This window comes from Thamnophis sirtalis, unplaced genomic scaffold (genome assembly GCF_051295495.1).
Source record: "Thamnophis sirtalis isolate CommonGarterSnake01/CBP01778 unplaced genomic scaffold, rThaSir2_p1.2 scaffold_2, whole genome shotgun sequence".
NCBI classification, from domain to species: domain Eukaryota; kingdom Metazoa; phylum Chordata; class Lepidosauria; order Squamata; family Natricidae; genus Thamnophis; species Thamnophis sirtalis.
In genome coordinates, this window is record NW_028261382.1 from 37,850,105 (window position 1) to 37,869,938 (window position 19,834).

The 19,834-nt window shown below is 47.3% G+C and overlaps 2 protein-coding genes across 2 annotated transcripts; one reads left to right on the forward strand and one right to left on the reverse strand.

Annotated features, from left to right (window-relative positions):
• The first annotated feature begins 3,502 nt into the window (after positions 1–3,502).
• Positions 3,503–5,070, forward strand: NTMT1 (N-terminal Xaa-Pro-Lys N-methyltransferase 1). The gene is made up of 2 exons (XM_087704909.1): positions 3,503–3,759; positions 4,508–5,070. The coding sequence occupies exons 1-2, from the start codon at positions 3,605–3,607 to the stop codon at positions 4,761–4,763; spliced, it is 411 nt and encodes a 136-aa protein (XP_087561035.1). The 5' UTR covers positions 3,503–3,604; the 3' UTR covers positions 4,764–5,070.
• A 1,558-nt stretch (positions 5,071–6,628) lies between these two features.
• ASB6 (ankyrin repeat and SOCS box containing 6) lies at positions 6,629–16,073 on the reverse strand. The gene is made up of 7 exons (XM_087704911.1): positions 15,965–16,073; positions 12,594–12,781; positions 11,960–12,141; positions 9,827–9,933; positions 8,938–9,046; positions 7,991–8,077; positions 6,629–7,746 (listed from the first exon to the last, which is right to left on the reverse strand). The coding sequence occupies exons 2-7, from the start codon at positions 12,704–12,706 to the stop codon at positions 7,073–7,075; spliced, it is 1,272 nt and encodes a 423-aa protein (XP_087561037.1). The 5' UTR covers positions 12,707–12,781; positions 15,965–16,073; the 3' UTR covers positions 6,629–7,072.
• Positions 16,074–19,834: the final 3,761 nt, after the last annotated feature.

The following is a 19,834-nucleotide window of genomic DNA, read 5'->3' on the forward strand; positions in this document are numbered from 1 at the left end:
CTTTAAAAAGCAGATTAAATTCCTCGGGGGGGGGGGGCAGTCACAAATCAATCCATATCTATTAAGCAGGGCGTGATTTATTCAGCTCTTTCTACCTAACCGGCTTGCTAATCAATTAAAAACTTACTCGAAGAAAACAGGCTGGAAAGTTGCCGCACCCAAGGAAAGCTGGAAGGGAGGGTAGAGGAAAAACAGCAGCCCATTAGAATAGAATAGAATAGAATAGAATAGAATAACAAAGTTGAAAGGGACCTTGGAGGTCTTCTAGTCCAATCCCCTGCCTAGGCAGGAAATCCTACACCACTTCAGACAAATGGTTATCCAACATCTTAAGAACTTCCAGTGTTGGAGCATTCACAACTTCTGGAGGCAAGTTGTTCTACTGATTAATTGTTCTCACTGTCAGGAAATTCTTCCCTCAGTTGCTTCTCTCCTGGATTAGTTTCCACCCATTGCTTCTTGTCCTGCCCTCGGGTGCCTTGGAGAATAGCTTGACTCCCTCTTCTTTGGGGCAACCCCTGAGATATTGGAAGACTCCTATCATGTCTCCCCTGGTCCTTCTCTTCACTAGACTAGCCATGCCCAGTTCCTGCAACCGTTCTTCATAGGTTTTAGCCTCCAGTCCCCTAATCATTATAAGCGGAATGTCGCATTTTGTTTAATATCACTGAATATCAGCTGTTTGGGGAGGTGGAGGTGGGAAGGGAAGAGGAGAAGCCTTGGATTTGGAGCAAGACTGGATAAAATCCCCCCCTCCCTGCTTCCCCCCTGCAGCCGAGTTGCTTTGCAAGTCAAAGAGAGAGAGAGAGAGGGAGGGAGGGAGGGAGGGGAGAGAGAGAGAGAGAAATTGGGTGGCAAGAATGAGGGGCTCACCCCCTAACCTAAACCAAATGGGGACTGGGCACCCCAACTCAGCTCTTGCTGATCGATGGTCCATCACAAAGATTTGATTGATGGACATGGGTGCGAATCCTGTGGCTGGTTGTTCTTTCTTTTCGCACCTAAAACAGGGAGGAGTTGCATTTTCATCCAGAATAAATTGGGCTGGGGTTTCTTTGTGGTGTTTTTTTTTTTAAACTCCTCCTCCTGCCTTCTTTGAAAAAGGGGAAAGGGCACCCAACAGAAGACCCCCGCCTGGCTCTCCTGGAGGAAGACGGCAACCACGGCCATGGCCGGTGAAGTGGTGGAAGACGAGCTGGAATTCTACTCCAAGGCTGAAAAAATATTGGAGGGACGTCCCTCCCACCGTGGACGGGATGCTGGGGGGCTATGGGCACATTTCCAGCATCGACATCAGCAGCTCCAGAAAGTTTTTGCACCGGTTTCTGAGGGTGAGAGGATTTTGTGGGGGAGGGGAGTGTTGGCAGACCCTGGGCTGCCCTGTGCCCCCCCCTTTCTCTATCATTCTCTTATTTATTTCCTCTGCCTTTTCTTTCTTTCTATTTCTTTCTCTTTTTCTCTGCCTATTTATCTCTTATTTCTATTTCCTCTTTTCCTTTCTTTTTCTCTTTATCATTCTCATTTCTATTTCTTCCATCTTTTCTTTCTTTCTATTTCTATTTCTCTCCCTCATTCTTATTTCTATTTCTTCCCTGTCTTTTCTCTCTTTCTCTCTCTCTCATTCTTATTTCTATTTCTTCCCTCTTTTCTTTCTATTTCTATTTTTCTTCTCTCTCATTCTTATTTCTATTTCTTCCGTCTTTTCTTTCTATTTCTATTTCTCTCTCTCTCTCTCATTCTTATTTCTATTTCTTCCTTTCTATTTCTATTTCTCTCTTTCTTATTTCTATTTCTTCCCTCTTTTCTTTCTATTTCTATTTCTCTCTCTCTATCATTCTTATTTCTATTTCTTCCCTGCCTTTTCTTTCTTTCTATTTCTATTTCTCTCTCTCATTCTTATTTCTATTTCTTCCCTCTTTTCTTTCTATTTCTATTTCTCTCTCTCTCTCTATCATTCTTATTTCTATTTCTTCCCTGTCTTTTCTTTCTTTCTATTTCTATTTCTCTCTCTCATTCTTATTTCTATTTCTTCCTTTCTATTTGTCTCTCTCTCTCTCATTCTATTTCTTCCCTCTTTTCTTTCTATTTCTATTTCTCTCTCTCATTCTTATTTCTATTTCTTCCCTCTTTTCTTTCTTTCTATTTCTATTTCTCTCTCTCTCATTCTTATTTCTATTTCTTCCCTCTTTTCTTTCTATTTCTATTTCTCTCTCTCTCTATCATTCTTATTTCTATTTCTTCCTTTCTATTTGTCTCTCTCTCTCTCATTCTTTCTATTTCTTCCCTCTTTTCTTTCTATTTCTATTTTTCTCTCTCTCATTCTTATTTCTATTTCTTCCCTCTTTTCTTTCTATTTCTATTTCTCTCTCTCTCTCTATCATTCTTATTTCTATTTCTTCCTTTCTATTTGTCTCTCTCTCTCTCATTCTTTCTATTTCTTCCCTCTTTTCTTTCTATTTCTATTTTTCTCTCTCTCATTCTTATTTCTATTTCTTCCCTCTTTTCTTTCTATTTCTATTTCTCTCTCTCTCTCTCTCATTCTTATTTCTATTTCTTCCTTTCTATTTGTCTCTCTCTCTCTCATTCTTTCTATTTCTTCCCTCTTTTCTTTCTATTTCTATTTCTCTCTCTCTCATTCTTATTTCTATTTCTTCCCTCTTTTCTTTCTATTTCTATTTCTCTCTCTCTCTCTATCATTCTTATTTCTATTTCTTCCTTTCTATTTGTCTCTCTCTCTCTCATTCTTTCTATTTCTTCCCTCTTTTCTTTCTATTTCTATTTCTCTCTCTCATTCTTATTTCTATTTCTTCCCTCTTTTCTTTCTATTTCTATTTCTCTCTCTCTCTCTATCATTCTTATTTCTATTTCTTCCCTCTTTTCTTCTATTTCTATTTCTCTCTCTCATTCTTATTTCTATTTCTTCCTTTCTATTTGTCTCTCTCTCTCATTCTTATTTCTATTTCTTCCCTCTTTTCTCTCTATTTCTATTTCTCTCTCTCTCATTCTTATTTCTATTTCTTCCCTCTTTTCTTTTTCTATTTCTATTTCTCTCTCTCTCATTCTTATTTCTATTTCTTCCCTCTTTTCTTTCTATTTCTATTTCTCTCTCTATCATTCTTATTTCTATTTCTTCCCTGTCTTTTCTTTCTTTCTATTTCTATTTCTCTCTCATTCTTATTTCTATTTCTTCCCTGTCTTTTCTTTCTATTTCTATCTCATTCTTATTTCTATTTTCTCTCTTGTCTTTCTTTCTCTTATTTTTCTTCCTCCCTCTCTCTCTCTCTCTCTCCACCAATTGTTCAAAGAGGAAAGATTCTAGCTGTTATTCTGGACTCCAGAGAAGCCTCTTTTCCACTCTTACCAAAGTAGCCTTTATTCCACTATTTCTCAGCCTTGGCGACCTTTAAGATGGACGGGTGCCTGGAAGGGTTAAAAAACATGGCTTGCTTTTGAGGGTCAGGTTTCTAGCCATGATGGGCTCTCTCTCTCTCTTTTGGTCTAGGACGGGCCAAACCGGACCGGCACCGCCTTGGCTTTAGACTGTGGCGCTGGCATCGGACGGATCACCAAGCGCCTCTTACTGCCTCTTTTCAAATCTGTGGACATGGTGGACGTGACGGAAGATTTCTTGAACAAAGCCAGGACGTACCTGGGGACTGAAGGCCAACGGGTCCGAAATTACTTCTGCTGTGGCTTGCAAGACTTCAGCCCGGAGCCCAACACATACGACGTTATTTGGATTCAGTGGGTAATCGGTAAGTGTCGCTCGCAGGAGTCCCCAATTTTCATAAGTGCAAAATTCTCTTGATGTAGAGCTTTAGAGAACGGTCAGATAAGAGACAGCATAGCCCAGAGCTGCACAATGGGCTGAGAAAGAGGCTCAGGAAGGAACCCTCCCTCGTTTCTCAGGCTGTAAAAGGGACAGTGGGAGATTTGTACTTTCAGACTGACAAGATTCTCTTAATGTTGTTTTAGAGAACAGATAAGAGGCGGAATAGCCTTGAGCTGCATAAGGGGCAGAGAAAGAGGCTCAGAAAGGAACCCTCCCTAGTTTCTCAGGCTGTAAAAGGGACAGTGGGAGATTTGTACTTTCAGACTGACAAGATTCTCTTAATGTTGTTTTAGAGAACAGATAAGAGGTGGCGTAGCCTTGAGCTGCATAAGGAGCAGAGAAAGAGGCTCCAAAGAGACCCTCCCTAGTTTCTCAGGCTGTAAAAGAGACAGTGGGAAATTTGTACTTTCAGACTGACAAGATTCTCTTAATGTTGTTTTAGAGAACAGATAAGAGATGGCATAGCCTTGAGCTGCATAAGGGGCAGAGAAAGAGGCTCAGAAAGGAACCCTCCCTAGTTTCGCTAGGCTGTAAAAGAGACGCTGGGAGATTTGCACTTCCAAACTGGCCAGATTCTGTCAATGCAATAAAATAGAATTACGTTTGCGGTCAGATCCACCTCGCAAAACTGACCCTCTTGGATCCCACAAGGCTCTTCCTGCTTCCCCCCAACAGACACTTGACGGACGAGCATCTCCTGCACTTCCTGCAAAGGTGTCGCCTGGGACTCCGCCCCAACGGCATCGTCGTCATTAAGGACAACATGGCCCAAGAGGGGGTCATCATGGACGAAGTGGACAGTAGCGTCTGCCGGGACCTGGAGGTGGTTTGCAAGATCATCCGGCACGCGGGGCTGAATCTCCTGGCCCAGGAGAAGCAGGAGAACTTTCCAGACGAGATCTACCACGTCTACACCTTAGCCATGAGGTGAAAGGGATCCAGCAAGGGTCCCCGTGGGGCTCCAGGACAAACCACGGCTGCCCAGCGGTCCAGGAGGAAGGGCCAAGCGGCAAGATCGGCTGGGGAGGGGGGGGGGGCCTTCAAGAGGTGGGGAGCAGGGAGGGAAATGAGGCGGTTGGGTTCCCTGGGTGGCAAAAACAGACTGGGAGAGGGGAAGTAAAGGTAAGCCAGATTGTAGTGTCCTATGTTGGTTTGTTATGATGGTTGGAAAAAAAAAATCCAAAGAATACACCTTGTATGGTGCAGGCGAGTTGCAGAATTGAATCTCTAGAATCTGCCATCGTGGCTTGTTCTGAGTTTCTTTTGCCACAAAATAATTCCCCAGATGGGTTTAAGATAAAACAATTGTTATGACCGTTGGCCTCCCAAGAGCCTGAAGCCAACTCCTGGTCCCAACAAAAAAACCCTTTTATTAATTGACTGTGAATTCTGCTCATTCGCCTCCAGCAAAGTCTTTCAAGGAGGATTTACAGTCACAGACCTTCTCTGGCTTGGAGAGCTGCCAGGCCGAGATCTGCAGAACCTGGCCAGGAGCCTCCGAAGGTCACGAACCAATGAAGCGGAGTAATTGTCTCCTGCAAACTCCACTTTCACTCCTCTTTTATTTCCTCTGGGAGGGGCCATTCATCATCCCACCTCTGGCCTTACTCCCCCTGTTCTTTAGCTCTTCCCTTCGTCTGGCCACTCTGCGCATGCGCACACTGGGAACAGGCTCCAGCTGTTCCTCTGCCTCACTGATGTCTGATTCTGAAGGCAGCTGATGACTGTCAGATGGTTCTGGCCCCCTCTCTGCCTTCGACACAGAGCCCTCATCATCAGAGCCTTCCCCAGACTCCAGGACTGGCCCATCTTCCTCCCCAACCTCCCCACTGTCCGAATCTGCTGCCAACTCCACTGGAGGCCCAGAGCAGCGATCCGTATTGATCCAAGAGGAAAACAAGGTGGGAGGGAAGAGGGGAAAAAAATGAGTGGGCTCTCAATGCTGCGTTTTGATTTTCCATTGAAAAAACAACTTTGGTCTTCTTAAAATTCACAGTCAATTAGGATGATAGAACAGCAGGCCTGGGGGGTCAAGAACTGTAGTTTGAAGACCCTGAATTGGGTATCTTGAATAGGGTATGTCTAGCCTGATAAAAAGGAGGACTAGGGGAGACATGATAGCAATGTTCCAATATTTGGGGGGCTGCCCCAAAGAAGAGGGGTTCAAACTATTGTCCAAAGCAACTGAAGGCAGGGAAGAAGCAATGGGTGGAAACTAATCAAGGAGAGGAGCAACCTAGAACTAAGGAGAAATTTTCTTGACAGTGAGAACAATCAACCAGTGGAACAGTTTCCCTCCAGAAGTTGTGGTTGCTTCACACAACCACAGTCACAGGATCAAAATGTATGTCAGTTGCAGAATCCCAGGGTCACGTAATCCCTTCTGACAAGCAAAGGACAAGGGGGAAGCCGGGTTCACTTAACGGCGTTACTAACCGAACAACTGCAGTGATTCACTTAACAACTCTGGCAAGAAAGATTGTAAAATGGGAGAAAACTCACTTCCCAACTGTCTCATTTATGAGCGGCTGTCTCATTTATGAGAGACATAAATTTGGGGCACAATTATTGTAAGCTGAGGACTACCTCTTGTAAAGTCAATGGGGAAGACAGCAGGATGTCGAAAGTGACGACCACACAACGGTGACCACGTGAGATTTGGCTAACAGTGGCAACTAGGATTTCTGGAACTACCAGTGTTAAGTCACTGAACTTGTATGATGTCACGTGGTGTGACTCGCTTAGCAGCGAAGACTTCCCAAACCCAGTAAGCGGGGACTACCTGTAATAGATTGATCACAAAGTGGAACCACGTTTTATCCACAGCAAGACAATATGCAAAGACCAGAGGTGCATTCTTTTAATCGGCTGTTGGCATTCCCGTCTCGACCCTGAATGGTTCAGTAGGGCCCCAACGTGAGCCTACACAACGTCACAATCCTTTGGCACAAGAGAGACAAATCCTTCCTCGGCTGGTACACAACTCCACCAAGGGATTTTTCCGCCAGTTCAGCTGCCATGGGGATGTCATTCCGTCGCAAATTCTAGGTGCCCCCAACCCACTCCCGCCTACCCACCACTCGAACGTGCTGCCGCAGACACGGTATATATACCCCTCGTCATCGGCTGTTGAACATGGAACGATGGCAAGATCTAAAGCCATTCATGCGGTGGGCCACAGATCAACGAGGAGTTCCGGGACGGCAGATACGCCGAGGTCCGCTTCTCGCCCCTAGGAGGTCACACCTGCTCCAGAGACGCGCTCGGATCAATGAGGAGGTACCGCTTCAAGCGGTTGGGCAGCGGGAGAGCCTTCACCTTGACGTCTATGGGCCACGGTTGGAGAAACTTCCGCAGGTAGACTCGGCAGAGATGCTTCAAGGTCGGCGGGGTGCTCTCCAGCTGCTTCAATTTCCCGAAAAGCGCCTGGATCTTCTCTTGGTGGTAGCGGCAGTGGCTCAGGTCGATCTGGAAGTTGCTGGGCAGCTTGACCACCGGGCCGCTGGCAATCATCAGCTCCAGGGCGGTCTCGGCTTTCTGCAGGAGGTCGATGGAGAAGCTGTCGTCCTCGGACTCGCTGAGGTGGGAGCACAGGCGCTCGAAGATGATGTCGAAGCCGGACCAGCAGGTGGGGCCGTGGAGGGAGCAGCTGTGCGAAGCCCCCGACTCCAGGAGGAAGCGCAACAGTGGGAAATGCAGCCGGAAGCTCTTCAGGCAGAGGTGGGTGAGGGATTCGTAAGGCGGGCACTCGCTGGGGTTGGCGCCGTGGGCCATCAGCAGCCGCGTGGCCTGGAAGCAGAAGCGGTTGATCATCTTGGCCTCTTCCGCGTCGCTGCCCACCGTCTCGCCCAGCAGGAAGATGATGAAGGTGAAAACTGTGTCCCCGTCCTTGGTGGTCGCCTTAACGTCTGCGCCTGGGGAGGCGGAGGGGGGGGGCGGGAGAGAAAACAGGGAGGTTCTGACCTAGGACTCCCCAAAAAGCACAAAGCAGAGTCCTAGTCTCGAAGAAACCCCTTTTATGAAACGAATGTGGATTCCTCTCCTTCACCTTCAGCCAAGGCCTGGCGAACAGCCTTTCAAAGGAGTATTTAGGACCACAGACCTTATCTAGCTTGGAAAGCTGCCAGGTAAATATTTCCCAAGTGAGACGCAACTCACCTCCTTCCAACAAAAGGCGAATGTTTTCGATGTTGTGGATCTGAACCCCGTCGCTGCTGGCCAGTGCATGCAGCAAAGCTGTTTTTCCTGGAGGGGAGGAGAGAGGGATTAGAGGAAGAGCAGAAGAGGAGGAAAGAGGACAGGAAGGACAAGGGAGAAGGCAATTCCATGCTTCCTCAAATCTGCAGGGCGTCCTTCAAGTCCCTGAATTCTTAGTGGCATCTCAATGCCAGGTGGGGAATTCTGGGAGATGAACCCTGGCTTCTGGCCGTGAAGTGGTTCCAGAGGAAGCTAGAATTGAACTGCTGCGGTTTAATGAAGCCGTGTTCTGACCCAGAACCTTCCTTAGAAAGCATGAAGTCTTAGTCCCCGCAAACCCCCTTTTATTTACACGACTGTGAATTCCTTTCATTCACATTCATCAAGGCTTAGTAAAACAGTCTTTTCAAAGGAATGTTTATCCACACGAACCTTATCTTGCTTGGAGAGCTGCCAGGTAACTAGTTTCCAACCGCAGGGCAAACGCTTGGCCCAGAGTCTCTTATAGTCACAAACAGAACTTTCCACTCTTGAAACAACCGAAAGAACAAATTGTTTCCTGCAAAAGCCCCCTCCCCCTCCGCTCCTCCTTTGTTTCCTCTGGGAGGGGCCAATCACCTCCAAGGTGTGGCTTTACTCCCAAGTCGACCCTGATTTCCTAGTTGTCCTTGTCTTCTGGCGGCTCTGCGCATGCGCACACTGGGAACAGGCTCCAGCTGTTCCTCTACCTCACTGCTGTCTAGCTCCCTCTCTGCCTCTGACGCAGAGCCCTCATCTGAGCTTCCCTCAGCCCCCCCAGAACTGGCCCATCTTCCTCCCCAACCTCCTCACTGTCCAGCTCTGCTGCCAGCTCTGCTATCCAGGGACAAGCCACAACAAACCAGAGATAAAAAAGTAGAACCACTCACCATGTTTATCAGCAGCGTTGATATTGGCCCCGAGTTCTAGGAGACGCCGCAGGCATGGCAAGCGTTCTGGCTCTTCGCTGGCCAGATCCAGAGGACTGCTCTCGTGAATCTAAGAACAATTGGAGAGTCCTGTTTCTTTCGGCCTGAAATCGATGCTTTGCCGTTGAAATTTAACTCCTTTCTAAAATTATTCCCATGCAGACACACCTGTCCCCAATTAAGCCCTGGAAGGAATGCATCGAGCCGACTTTGCCCCCCCACCCCCCGGGCTTCTAATACGGCGACTGCTCCCCCCCCCAGCCAGCTAAGTCAACCGCTTGTGCATTCACACAACCTCTCTAAGCCTCTTTCTCCAATGAATCCACAGCAAGGAAAACTCACGACATGGAGCAAAACTCCCTTAACTTCTGCCTTGCTTAGCAACGTAATTTTTGCACTCTTATTGTGGTCGTAAGTCAGGGAGTATCTGTCCTACCCGTGCATAAGAATCAGGTGAACTAATGGTTAAAGCCAAATTGGCCCTGGATAAGCCGCAATGGAATTGAAGGGAGGTCGGCCTCGGCTCTCTTGTGGCGGCGCAGCGACTCCGAGCTGATGACACATTTAACTCCGCCCTCCAATTCAGCCTCTTTGTCGACGCTCCCCCAGTTGCACCCACTCGGCTTAGTGGGAGGGTGTCACCCCCACACACACGTGGCTCCCTCTGGGGACCTGATTTGACTGGTTTTAAGGGGACCCTAAGCCCCCATTTACACTCGAGGTTCGTCTAATTTTCCTATCCCACTTTCTGGGCCTGCGAGGATTGGGATTGCAAAACCTCAGCGCCATCAGGATTGTTGTTTTAGGACACACACACACACAGCAACACCAGGCTGGGCTGGCTACACACCCGGTCTCTGCGGTTGATATCTGCGCCGCGCTGCACCAGGAGCTCCACCATGTCGGGCTGGTTCCGTAGCACCGCGATATGTAAGGCTGTGTAATAGGTGACCGGATCTACGAAAGAGAGAAAACTTTCCTCAAAACAACATTTCAGTGGGAAAATCCCGAGTGGGACTCTTCCCCTGTTAAGGGAGGTTTTTGATCTCCGGATTCTCAGTTCTGGGCAAATAAAAAGTGTCCTTTTTTTAGTAGGATCCTTGGTGGTTTTCTTGCTGACGTTTCATGACCTATCTTGGTAACCTCGGTGCTAGAGCTCCTCACTCCCTTCTAGCACTGATGATGTTACCTAGTTGGGTCAAGAAACGTCTGCAAGGGGGGAAAAAGCTCAGAGAGCATTAAGGATCCCTTATAGCAGTGTTTTTCAACCTTGGCAACTTGAAGATGTCTGGACTTCAACTCCCAGAATTCCCCAGCCAGCGAATGCTGGCTGGGGAATTCTGGGAGTTGAAGTCCAGACATCTTCAAGTTGCCAAGGTTGAAAAACACTGCCTTATAGGCCTCTCCACAGACCCTCCATGCACTGATGGCATTGCCTAGATGGGTAATAAAACGTCTACAGGGAAAACGACCAAGCTCAGAATGAATCCCATCATCCCCGAGCGATAGATATTCTCTTCTACTTTTTTAGTCTTTAAAAGTTTGTTTTTTTTTAATTATTCTTTTAAAGGCCAGCAGGGAGAGAAAATATAATACGTGAAGGATATTCCTTTATTTTGGGTGTAATCCGTCCCAATCCGCCTCTTTAAAAGCCGGCCGTTTTCTATTATTCCTTTTATTTTTATATTCTGCCTTGGATTGGAGACTGGCTGCGCTTCCCTTGTTTCCCCCCCACACACAACAACGACCCTGCAAGGTAGGCTGATCTGAAAGTCAACTTTGCAGGGTGGGTGGTGGATTAGAACCCGGGTCTTCTTCCCCTCCCTGTCCCAAAATTTTAAATCGTGGTCCTCGACCGAAACCGAACTGAGCTGCGGTCCACGTGCCCCCCCAGCTTTTCTCTAGGGAAACCCCTGGAACCCGTTTCCCATTTCTGAGACCTCTGTCCTACTCTGCAAGGCCGGTGTTGCAGGAGCTGGCAAGAAGGCTCACCGTTGAGCACGGCCCCCCCACAATAGGAAAGCCAGCAGGGGAAGAAGCACCCCGCCCCCCGCTTCCTCCCCATCCCCCTCCTGCCCAATCAAGGACCAGACGGCCAGCCTCGCAGGGGAGCCGCCATGTTGCCCCGGAGACGGTTGTCTGGCATGACGTCATCTGTAGGAGGAGCTTGGAACTTGGGAGGCGGAGCCTGAGGCTATTCCTTGCCGTTCCTAGCTGCGCAGACCAACTAAGGGGTGTGGCCTGTGGGTGAAGGGGTGGAGCTAGAGGCCGGGAGGAGAAACCCTTGTAAGTCCTCGACTTGCAACCGGTTCATTTTGTGACCAAAGTTACAGAGGCACTGATCCAATTTTCAGACCGGCGACCGTTTCAATGTCACGTCATCAAAATTGGCCAGACTTGCATTTATGACGGTCGCGCCCATCCCCCAGGTCATGTGACTTTCATCCCCTTCAAAGGGGAAGCCAAATCCACTTAAAAAATGTCTCTCTCTAACTTAACAACTGCAGAGATTCACTTAACAACCGTGGCCAGAAGGATGGTAAAAATGGGGCAAGACTCACTTAACAACAGCAACAGAAATTCTGGGCTCAATTATGGCCGTAAGTCCAGGACTATCTGTACTGGCTGGCCAAAATGCTGCCAGCTATCCTAACCTTTTGGAGAGGGGGGGGGTCTGTCATAACTTGACCCAGTCATAAGTCTGAGGATTACCTACACACCGATCTTATCACTGGTGCAATCCTAAAAATGAAAACAGTGGCACAGCGACATCTACTGGTGAGAAACAGCCAATGCAACGATGAATGATACTCGTTCAAAAACAGCAAGACGGCAAATTCGAACTGCAATCCCCTTTAGCGGCAGGGCTAGGGCGCACAACTAAAGGAAGCCCCCACCCCCACCCTGCTTCCAGGTCAAACGCATCCTGAAGTTTTCCCTCCCCCCCCCCTAAAATAAAAACCGAGGCAAACGAAGCCCCAACCTTCGAAGGTGATGTCCGCTCCATTGTCCAAGAGGACTTCAGCCGCTCGGACCAGCCCGAGCTCCGAGACCTTCAGCAACGTGTAGCTCACGCCTTCTTGGTAAAAAGCCGAATGGGATTCGCTTTCCAGAAGCTTCTGGAGGACCAGGAATTTGCTGTGGTCTTCAGCCGCAGACCTGCAGCTTTTCAGAATAGAGAAAGACTGGATGAATACGAGGGAAACTTCAACAATCTTCCTATTACGCAAAAGAAGAGCCCGTTTTGGAAAACATGGACAAGTGTTAGATAGATAAGAGGATAGACCAGTGTTTCTCAACCTTGGCTACTTGAAGATGTCCGGACTTCAACTCCTAGAATTCCCCAGCCAGCGAATGCTGGCTGGGGAATTCTGGGAGTTGAAGTCCGGACATCTTCAAGTGGCCAAGGTTGAGAAACACTGGGATAGACAGACAGACAAATGGAGATCTTTGCGCACAGAGGAAAGAGTGTTAGTTAGATTTTATATAGAACAGAAGAGAGAGAAGAGAACTCTTTATTGGCCAAGTGTGATTGGACACACAAGGAGTTTGCGTCACGCTCTCGGGAAGCCTCGGTCAGAACATTTTCCAATTTTTTCGTCCTTAAAGCTGCTTACCTCTCCGGCAACTCCTGATGTTCGGGGTCTTGTAATCCCAGAGACTCCAAGATTGCATCTACTAAAGGCTGATATTCAAAGATGATTCTACGGAAGCCATGCAGAAACGGCATTCTTTTCAACAATCATCCAGAAAGGACTCCTCCACGCCCGGCCCAGTGGTTGCTTCGCCCCAGCTTCTACTTGGCCTGTTTCAAAAGCAAAGCGTACTGGTTTTTATTCACAAAATAAATAAGAATCAGCTGAGGAAGCTACTCCAATCGTAACCGGATGCCGAGGGAAAGAACCACATGGCTGACTTTACATTTGACTTCAGAGACAAAGCAAGGAAGGAGGAGGAGAAGGTGGAAGAGGATTTAGAAGATTTAGATTTTAGAGCAACAGAGTTGGAAGGGACCTTGGAGGTCTTCTAGTCCAACCCTCTGCTTAGGCAGGAAACCCTACACCACTTCAGACAAATCGTTATCCAACGTCTTCTTAAAAACCTCCAGTGTTGGAGCATTCACAACTTCTGGAGGCAAATTGTTCCACTGATTAATTGTTCCCATTGTCAGGAAATTCCTCCTCAGTTCTAAGTTGCTTCTCTCCTTGATTAGTTTCCACCCATTGCTTCTTGTTCTACCCTCGGGTGCCTTGGAGAATAGTTTGACTCCCTCTTCTTTGTGGCAGCCCCACAGATATTGGAAGACTCCCATCATGTCTCCCCTGGTCCTTCTCTTAATTAAACCAGACATACCCAGTTCCTGCAACCGTTCTTCCTATGTTTTAGCCTCCAGTCCCCTAATCCTCTTTGTTGCTCTTCTCTGCACTCTTTCCAGAGTCTCCACATCTTTTCTACATCGTGGCCACCAAAACAGGATGCCGTATTCCAAGTGTGGCCTTACCAAGGCATCATAAAGTGGCATTAACCCTTCACGTGATCTTGATTCTCTCCCTCTGTTGATGCAGCCTAGAACTGTGCTGGCTTTTTTTGGCAGCTGCTGTCCACGGCTGGCTCATCATCAGAAGATGGAGAAAGAGGAGAAGATGGAAAAGGAGATGGAGGAGGAAGAGTGATGGTGGAGGAAGAGGAGGAGATGAAAGAGGAGAAGCGGTGCAGAAGGAGTAGTAGGAACCACCACATCCATTCCCCTTCAGGGCAGCCTGTTTTCTGAAGAGTAATTTTGAAGGACAATTGAGGGCCAGGAGTTTTTGCCCATCCCTCTGTAGCTCCCGTAAGTCAAGAATGCCGAAATCCTGTGAGATTTCAAGGAAGAGACGGCTCGATCTGGCCAACCTTTGCCAGTTGCCCATTTAACTTTGGGACGTAAAAACCACCTTCCGGTGACTGTGGTGTTTGGGGAGCATTTTGTAAGCCAAGTTGGGGACTGTTCCCCTCCCTCCCAGACTGAGAACCGTCCGAGGGCTTTCAGGGAAGATCACCCCCAAAGCAGAGGTCAGAAACACAACCTCGTTCCTCCAAGGTCCATCCTGAAGACCTTTCAACCAAGGATGGAGATCCTGCCGTCCAGTATAGTCTACGCAGGAGATCCCAAGGTCATCTCAATCTGGGTTTTGGACCCTAACATCTCCTAGCCCTGGAGGCCAAAACGTTGACCAGATTTATGGCGTAGAAGGTCATCGTTATCCTTCATGGTTCTAGTCACCATCCAACCAGCGGCTTCTTCCCTCCTCTCCCCCCACCCCACCCCACCCCGGACAGAATTCTTCCACTCAACTGCCACCTCCAGAATCTGAGAATGGTTTTGCTGGAACAGACCAAAATCCCAGGCAGGGAGGGGTGTGTGGAGAGACCCCTGGCAAGCCACCTAGGTGGGCTTCAAGCATGGCATATGCTTAAGGTGGGACTAGAACTCACTGTCTCCTGGTGAGTGGCCCAAAGTCCCCCAGCTCTTATGCCGAAGGCCATAATTATCACTTTCTCTCTCCTGGTGATTGTCTCAAAATTACCCAGTGAGCTTTCATTGCCTGGAGGTTGAATGGTTGCAGGAATTACGCACGGCTCCTCTAACCAAGAAGGTGGCTCAGTGGCTAAAGATGCTGAGCTTGCCGATCAGAAAGGTCGGCAGTTTGGCGGTTCGAATCCCTAGTGCTGTGTAATGGAGTGAGCTCCCATTACTCGTCTCGGCTTCTGCCAACCGAGCAGTTTGAAATCACGTAAAAATGCAAGTAGACAAATAGGAACCACCTTTGGTGGGAACAGTGTTTCGTGCGCCTTCAGCATTGAGTCATGCCGGCCACATGACCACGGAGACGTCTTCGGACAGCGCTGGCTCTTGGGCTTTGAAACAGATGAGCAACGCCCCCTGGAGTCGGGAACGACTAGCACATATGTGTGAGGGGAACCTTTACATTTTTAGCCCACCCACCCAAAAGAAACTCACAATATAATAAAGCGACTGTTTGCAGCAAGGGAGATTGGTGGATTTTTTAAAAAAAAGGAAACTTAGCAAAATAGATTATCTTTGCGTGCAGAAGGCGGGTGGGTGGAGAGAAGGCTAATCGGAAAAAGCCGGTTGTTTTAAGAGGCAGGGACCTCACACTCACCCAAACCAACCTCAGCCCCCTTATTTTGTAGAAGTCAAGGGTCCCCTTGGAGAGAGACTTAGGCTTAGTTGGTTGAGGAGTTGCAAGCTGTCAAAAGAATTAAATTAAATTAACCCAGCGGCGGCCACACTGGCTGAAGAGGAAACAAGGCAAATTGCAAGAACCACCAGAAGGCCCGGTTTCAGGAATAAACAAACAAAAACTTAAATGGCAACTCCAAGAGAAAAGAAACCAACTTGTAGCAGATCTCCTCCAAGGATGAAAGAGGGAGAGATTACATTTTCTGCCTCTTTTTCTCTTTGGAGCAAGCCGTTTCCACCTTCCCCTTCTCAAGCAATACTATCGTTATTATTAATGGTCGTCATTGATGTTATTTCCTGATCAATACACTTGATTTATGCATTGAAGAAAAGCACCCCAACACCTCCTGGGGAGTAACCTTAGTTTCATATAGTTAAACTCTTACTTTCTCCTCCTCACGCAGCTTTTTTTCCCCCCCAGATCGCGCACTGACCCGACTTACGACGGCTTTTAAAAGCTGGTTTACTCGGCTTCCCCAAAGCTTTTATTTTTCTCATTTGCAAATGTTTTTTTTTCCCCTCTCTCTTTTTCTAATGCTTCCTCCTCCCTTTTATTCCCTCCCGTTTGCAAGAAAGAAAGCGAAGCGGATGGAGGAGGAGGAGGAATAACAATGGATATTTTCCACTTTGCAATTCAGCCAACCCTCCCCAAAATTTTTTTAAAAAATGACTCCAAATTTCTCTCTCTGCACCGTCCTTCCCGCCGCCCCTGTGCAGAAGTTGCAGCGCGTTTTTTTTACCCACCGTTTCGGGTCAAAAAAAACCTCCGCGATTATGTTTTGCACTTGTGAAGCCGACCATTCACCCGCGTATCTCTTCTATTTTTTTTTCTTTCTTTCTTTTTGCATCCGGGAAAATGCAGGAAGCGGAAGGGGGGGGGAATGCAAGCACAGCTTTCGGTTGCAAAATTGCAGAAAGAACCACGGTCTGGTTTTATAATGTCTTTTTTCCCCGTTTTGCCCTCTGCAGGTTGGAAAGAGACGCTGAAAAAAACATCCCCGTTTTCAGGCCCAAACGGCCTCTAGAGGGCGCGCTTGGCCCGGGATCTCTTTTTTAAAAAAAGGTGCGTTTTTTTTTTTTTAAATAATTTTGGTTTTAAATGTAAGGATTTTTATTTAACGTTTATGTAGCTGAGGTGGACAATGAATGAGAGAGAAAAGGGACCGGCATTTCTGTATTTGAGGGGCTGCCCCAAAGAAGAGGGGGGTCAAATTATTCTCCCACCAGAAGGCAAGACAAGAAGCGATGGATGGAAACTAATCAAGGAGAGAAGCAACCTGGAATTAATTGATTTCCTAACAGTGAGGACCATTAGCCAGCGGAACAGCTGGCCATCAGAAATTGTGAGTGTTCCACCACTGGAGGTTTTTAAGAAAAGACTGGACGGCCCCCTGTCTAAAATGGTTGAGGTCTTGTGCTTGAGTGTGGGTTGGACTAGAAGACCTCCAAAGTCCCTTTCAGCTCTCTTCTGATTGAGAGCAGGGTTGTCCTTGTGAGGAAAACAGGAGCAGGAAGATGCCTTGTTTATGTATGTTGCTGTAGGAAGTTAGCATCCACTCCTCTCCCAGAAGAATGAAATATTGAAAAGGCAGAATATTATATTTCCATGGATAAGAAACGGAGAAAGATGTTTTTTAGGCAGGAAGCAGACACTCTTAATAGCCCCCCCCCCCTTAGTCAGTGGGCCATTGAAAGGGTCTGAGCCAGTCTATTCTACATAACAAAGATCTCCCCCTTCAGCTCCAGGGTGATGAGGTTAAGGCATGATAGTATTAACCTCAACCACAGGGCACCTGGGAAGAAGCAAGGCTCAACCAATCAGAATACAAGCTGAAGATCAAAGGCCAGAGAGGGCATAAAACCAGGGACTTTCAGCATCTCTGTCTCTCTGTTTCTTCTTCCCCCAACATCTGGGAGCATCTGATGATCCCCCTTTTCTGTCCAGGAGCTCAAGCCCTGTCGCCCTGACCACCATTAAACCACCTTTCCAAGCGGCCTCCGTGTTTCCAGTCTCTTTTCCTCCACTTGGAACTGAACCCAGAAGGACCCTTCTTCCAACATTTCCTTGAGTTGTCTGTAAAATAATAATAATAAAGGTGGTGCGGAGATAAATCAATCAATAGATTTCGGGATCTCTCCTCTTTTCTCCCGATTTAGAGTTGGGCGTTGAAAAATCTTCCCGCAATCAGAAATGGTTCAGCAACCTTAAAACCGGGTGTTGGAGAGTTTTCTGAGCGATGTTGAATGATTGCAATGCTTTTGGGGTGTGTGGAAGGGGTACCATTGGGACCCTCCCCCCTTAGCAGTTTCTTATCTTGAGAAATTAATCTGCCCTTTGACACGATGTGCAGACGTTTTCCCCTTTCCAAAAAAAACACACCCCTCACTCTTATTCTGGCCCATCTGTTTGCAATTTATAAATTCTAGTCGAAGTTGACTTTATTAGCTTTCCTCTCTCAGAGAAGGGGCTGCCCCCCCTCTCCCAGGCCCCCTTTGATCCCTCGTGCCTCGCTCTGCAAAAATTTGCCAATTTCCCAAGGAGCAATCTTTCCTTTTCTCTCTCTCTCTCTCCCATCTTCCTCAACATTCGTCATTTAATAGGCCTCATTCTTACAATCAAGTGAAAGTCACTGCCAGGATACGTGATGATGACTGCTAAATGAAAAGTTTGTTTTTAATTGATAGAAAGATAGTAAACTGGAGGTTTTTTAACATACGGTAATAATAAGAGTTGAAAGGGACCTTGGAGGTCTTCTAGTCCAACCCCCTGCCTAGGCAGGAAACCCTACACCACTTCAGACAAATGGATATCCAACTTCTTCTTAAAAACTTCCAGTGTTGGAGCATTCACGATTTCTGGAGTCAAGTTGTTCCACTGATTAATTATTCTGTGAGGACATTTCTCTTCAGTTCTAAGTTGCTTCTCTCCTTGATTAGTTTCCATCCATTGTTTCTTGTCCTGCCTTGAGGTGCCTTGGAGAATAGCTTGACTCCCTCTTCTTTGGGGCAGCCCCTGAGATATTGGAAGACTGCTATCATGTCTCCCCTGGTCCTTCTCTTCATTAAACCCAGTTCCTGCAACTGTTCTTCATATGTTTTAGCCTCCAGCCCAGGGGTGGATTCCTGCTGGCATTACGACTGGTTTAGTGCTTGAAAAATCTCTCCTTCCTTCCTTCCTTCCTTCCTTCCTTCCTTCCTTCCTTCCTTCCTTCCTTCCTTCCTTCCTTCCTTCCTTCCTCCTTTCCTCCTCCCTCTCCTTCTGTCTTTCCTTCCCCTCTTCCGCCTCTCCTTCCTTTCTTCCTTCCCTCCCTTTCCCTTCCATCCATCCACCCATCTCTCCCTTCCTCCCCTCCCCATCTATCCATCCATCCATATCTCTCTCCTTTCCCTTCCCTCTCTCCCCCAAACAGCATCGGAGGCAGAGGTTGGTCCTTGGTTAACGTTGATTGGAGCTGGAGGGAAGCCATCACCTCTCCAGCCGGGAGGCAAGGAACGGAGGGGGCATTTTAGGAAGAAGTCCAGGGAAATCTGATCACGGAGTACCCCTCCTGGCTGTCTGGGGGAAATTTAATTAAATTGCTGGAAGGCCTGTGTGCTGAAGAACACATCTGCTTTCAATATGCGAGGCTTTGATACACGAACACACAAGTGTGTGTGTGTGTGTTTGTGTGTGTGTGTGTAGGAGGACAGCAACAGAGAAAAGAGGTGGTGGCTGGAACAATCTCGGATGGATAGGAGGCTCCTCTACTCACTAAAACTTCCCCTAAATGAATAGGTAGAATCCGAGACACTTGGAGATCCTCCAGTCCACCCTCCTGCCCATAGCAGGGATACTGACTTCCAGTGTTGGCGCATTCACAACTTCTAGAGGCAAGTTGTTCCACCGATTAATTGTTCTCACTGTCAAGAAATTTCTCCTTAGTTCTAAGTTGCTTCTCTCCTTGAATAGTTTCCATCCATTGTTTCTTCTCCTGCCTTGAGGTGCTTTGGAGAATAGTTTGACTCCCTCTTCTTTGGGGCAACCCCTGAGATATTGGAAGATGCTATCCTGTCTCCCCTGGTCCTTCTTTTCATTAAGGGGGGATTCATTTTGTAAACTGTCCCCATTCCAGGGGGAGCGAAGTCTAATCCCCTCAATTCGACCAGAAGTTCATCATCTAACTCCAATTTCCCTCCCTTTGGGCTTGGAGCAAATATTCCAGCAAAGCTTGGAAAACGTTACAGCCAGAATCCCTTCACACTTGTCACAGGTGACTTACAAGGACTTCGCCCTTGATTTACCTCTGTTGTGCTCCAGAATTTCCCTCTTAGTAGCCAGCTAGCACTCCCCAGGGATGAACAGAAAGTCCATTTTCCCACAAAGGAGCGAGGGAAGAAGCTGGAGGAGCAAGAGGAAGAAAGAAAGAAATTTTTTTGCGGAATTACAAAATGTGTAAAAGGAAAGTAGGGAAGGCATCCTTGGGCTTAAATCATGGGAAATTAATTTGTATCGCCTCATTGCTCATTTAAAGAGTCATAGAAGATAGAATAACGGAGTTGGAAGGGGCCTTGAAGGTCATCTAGTCCAAAGCAGGAGACCCGATACCATTCCAGTCAAATGGTTGTCCAATATTT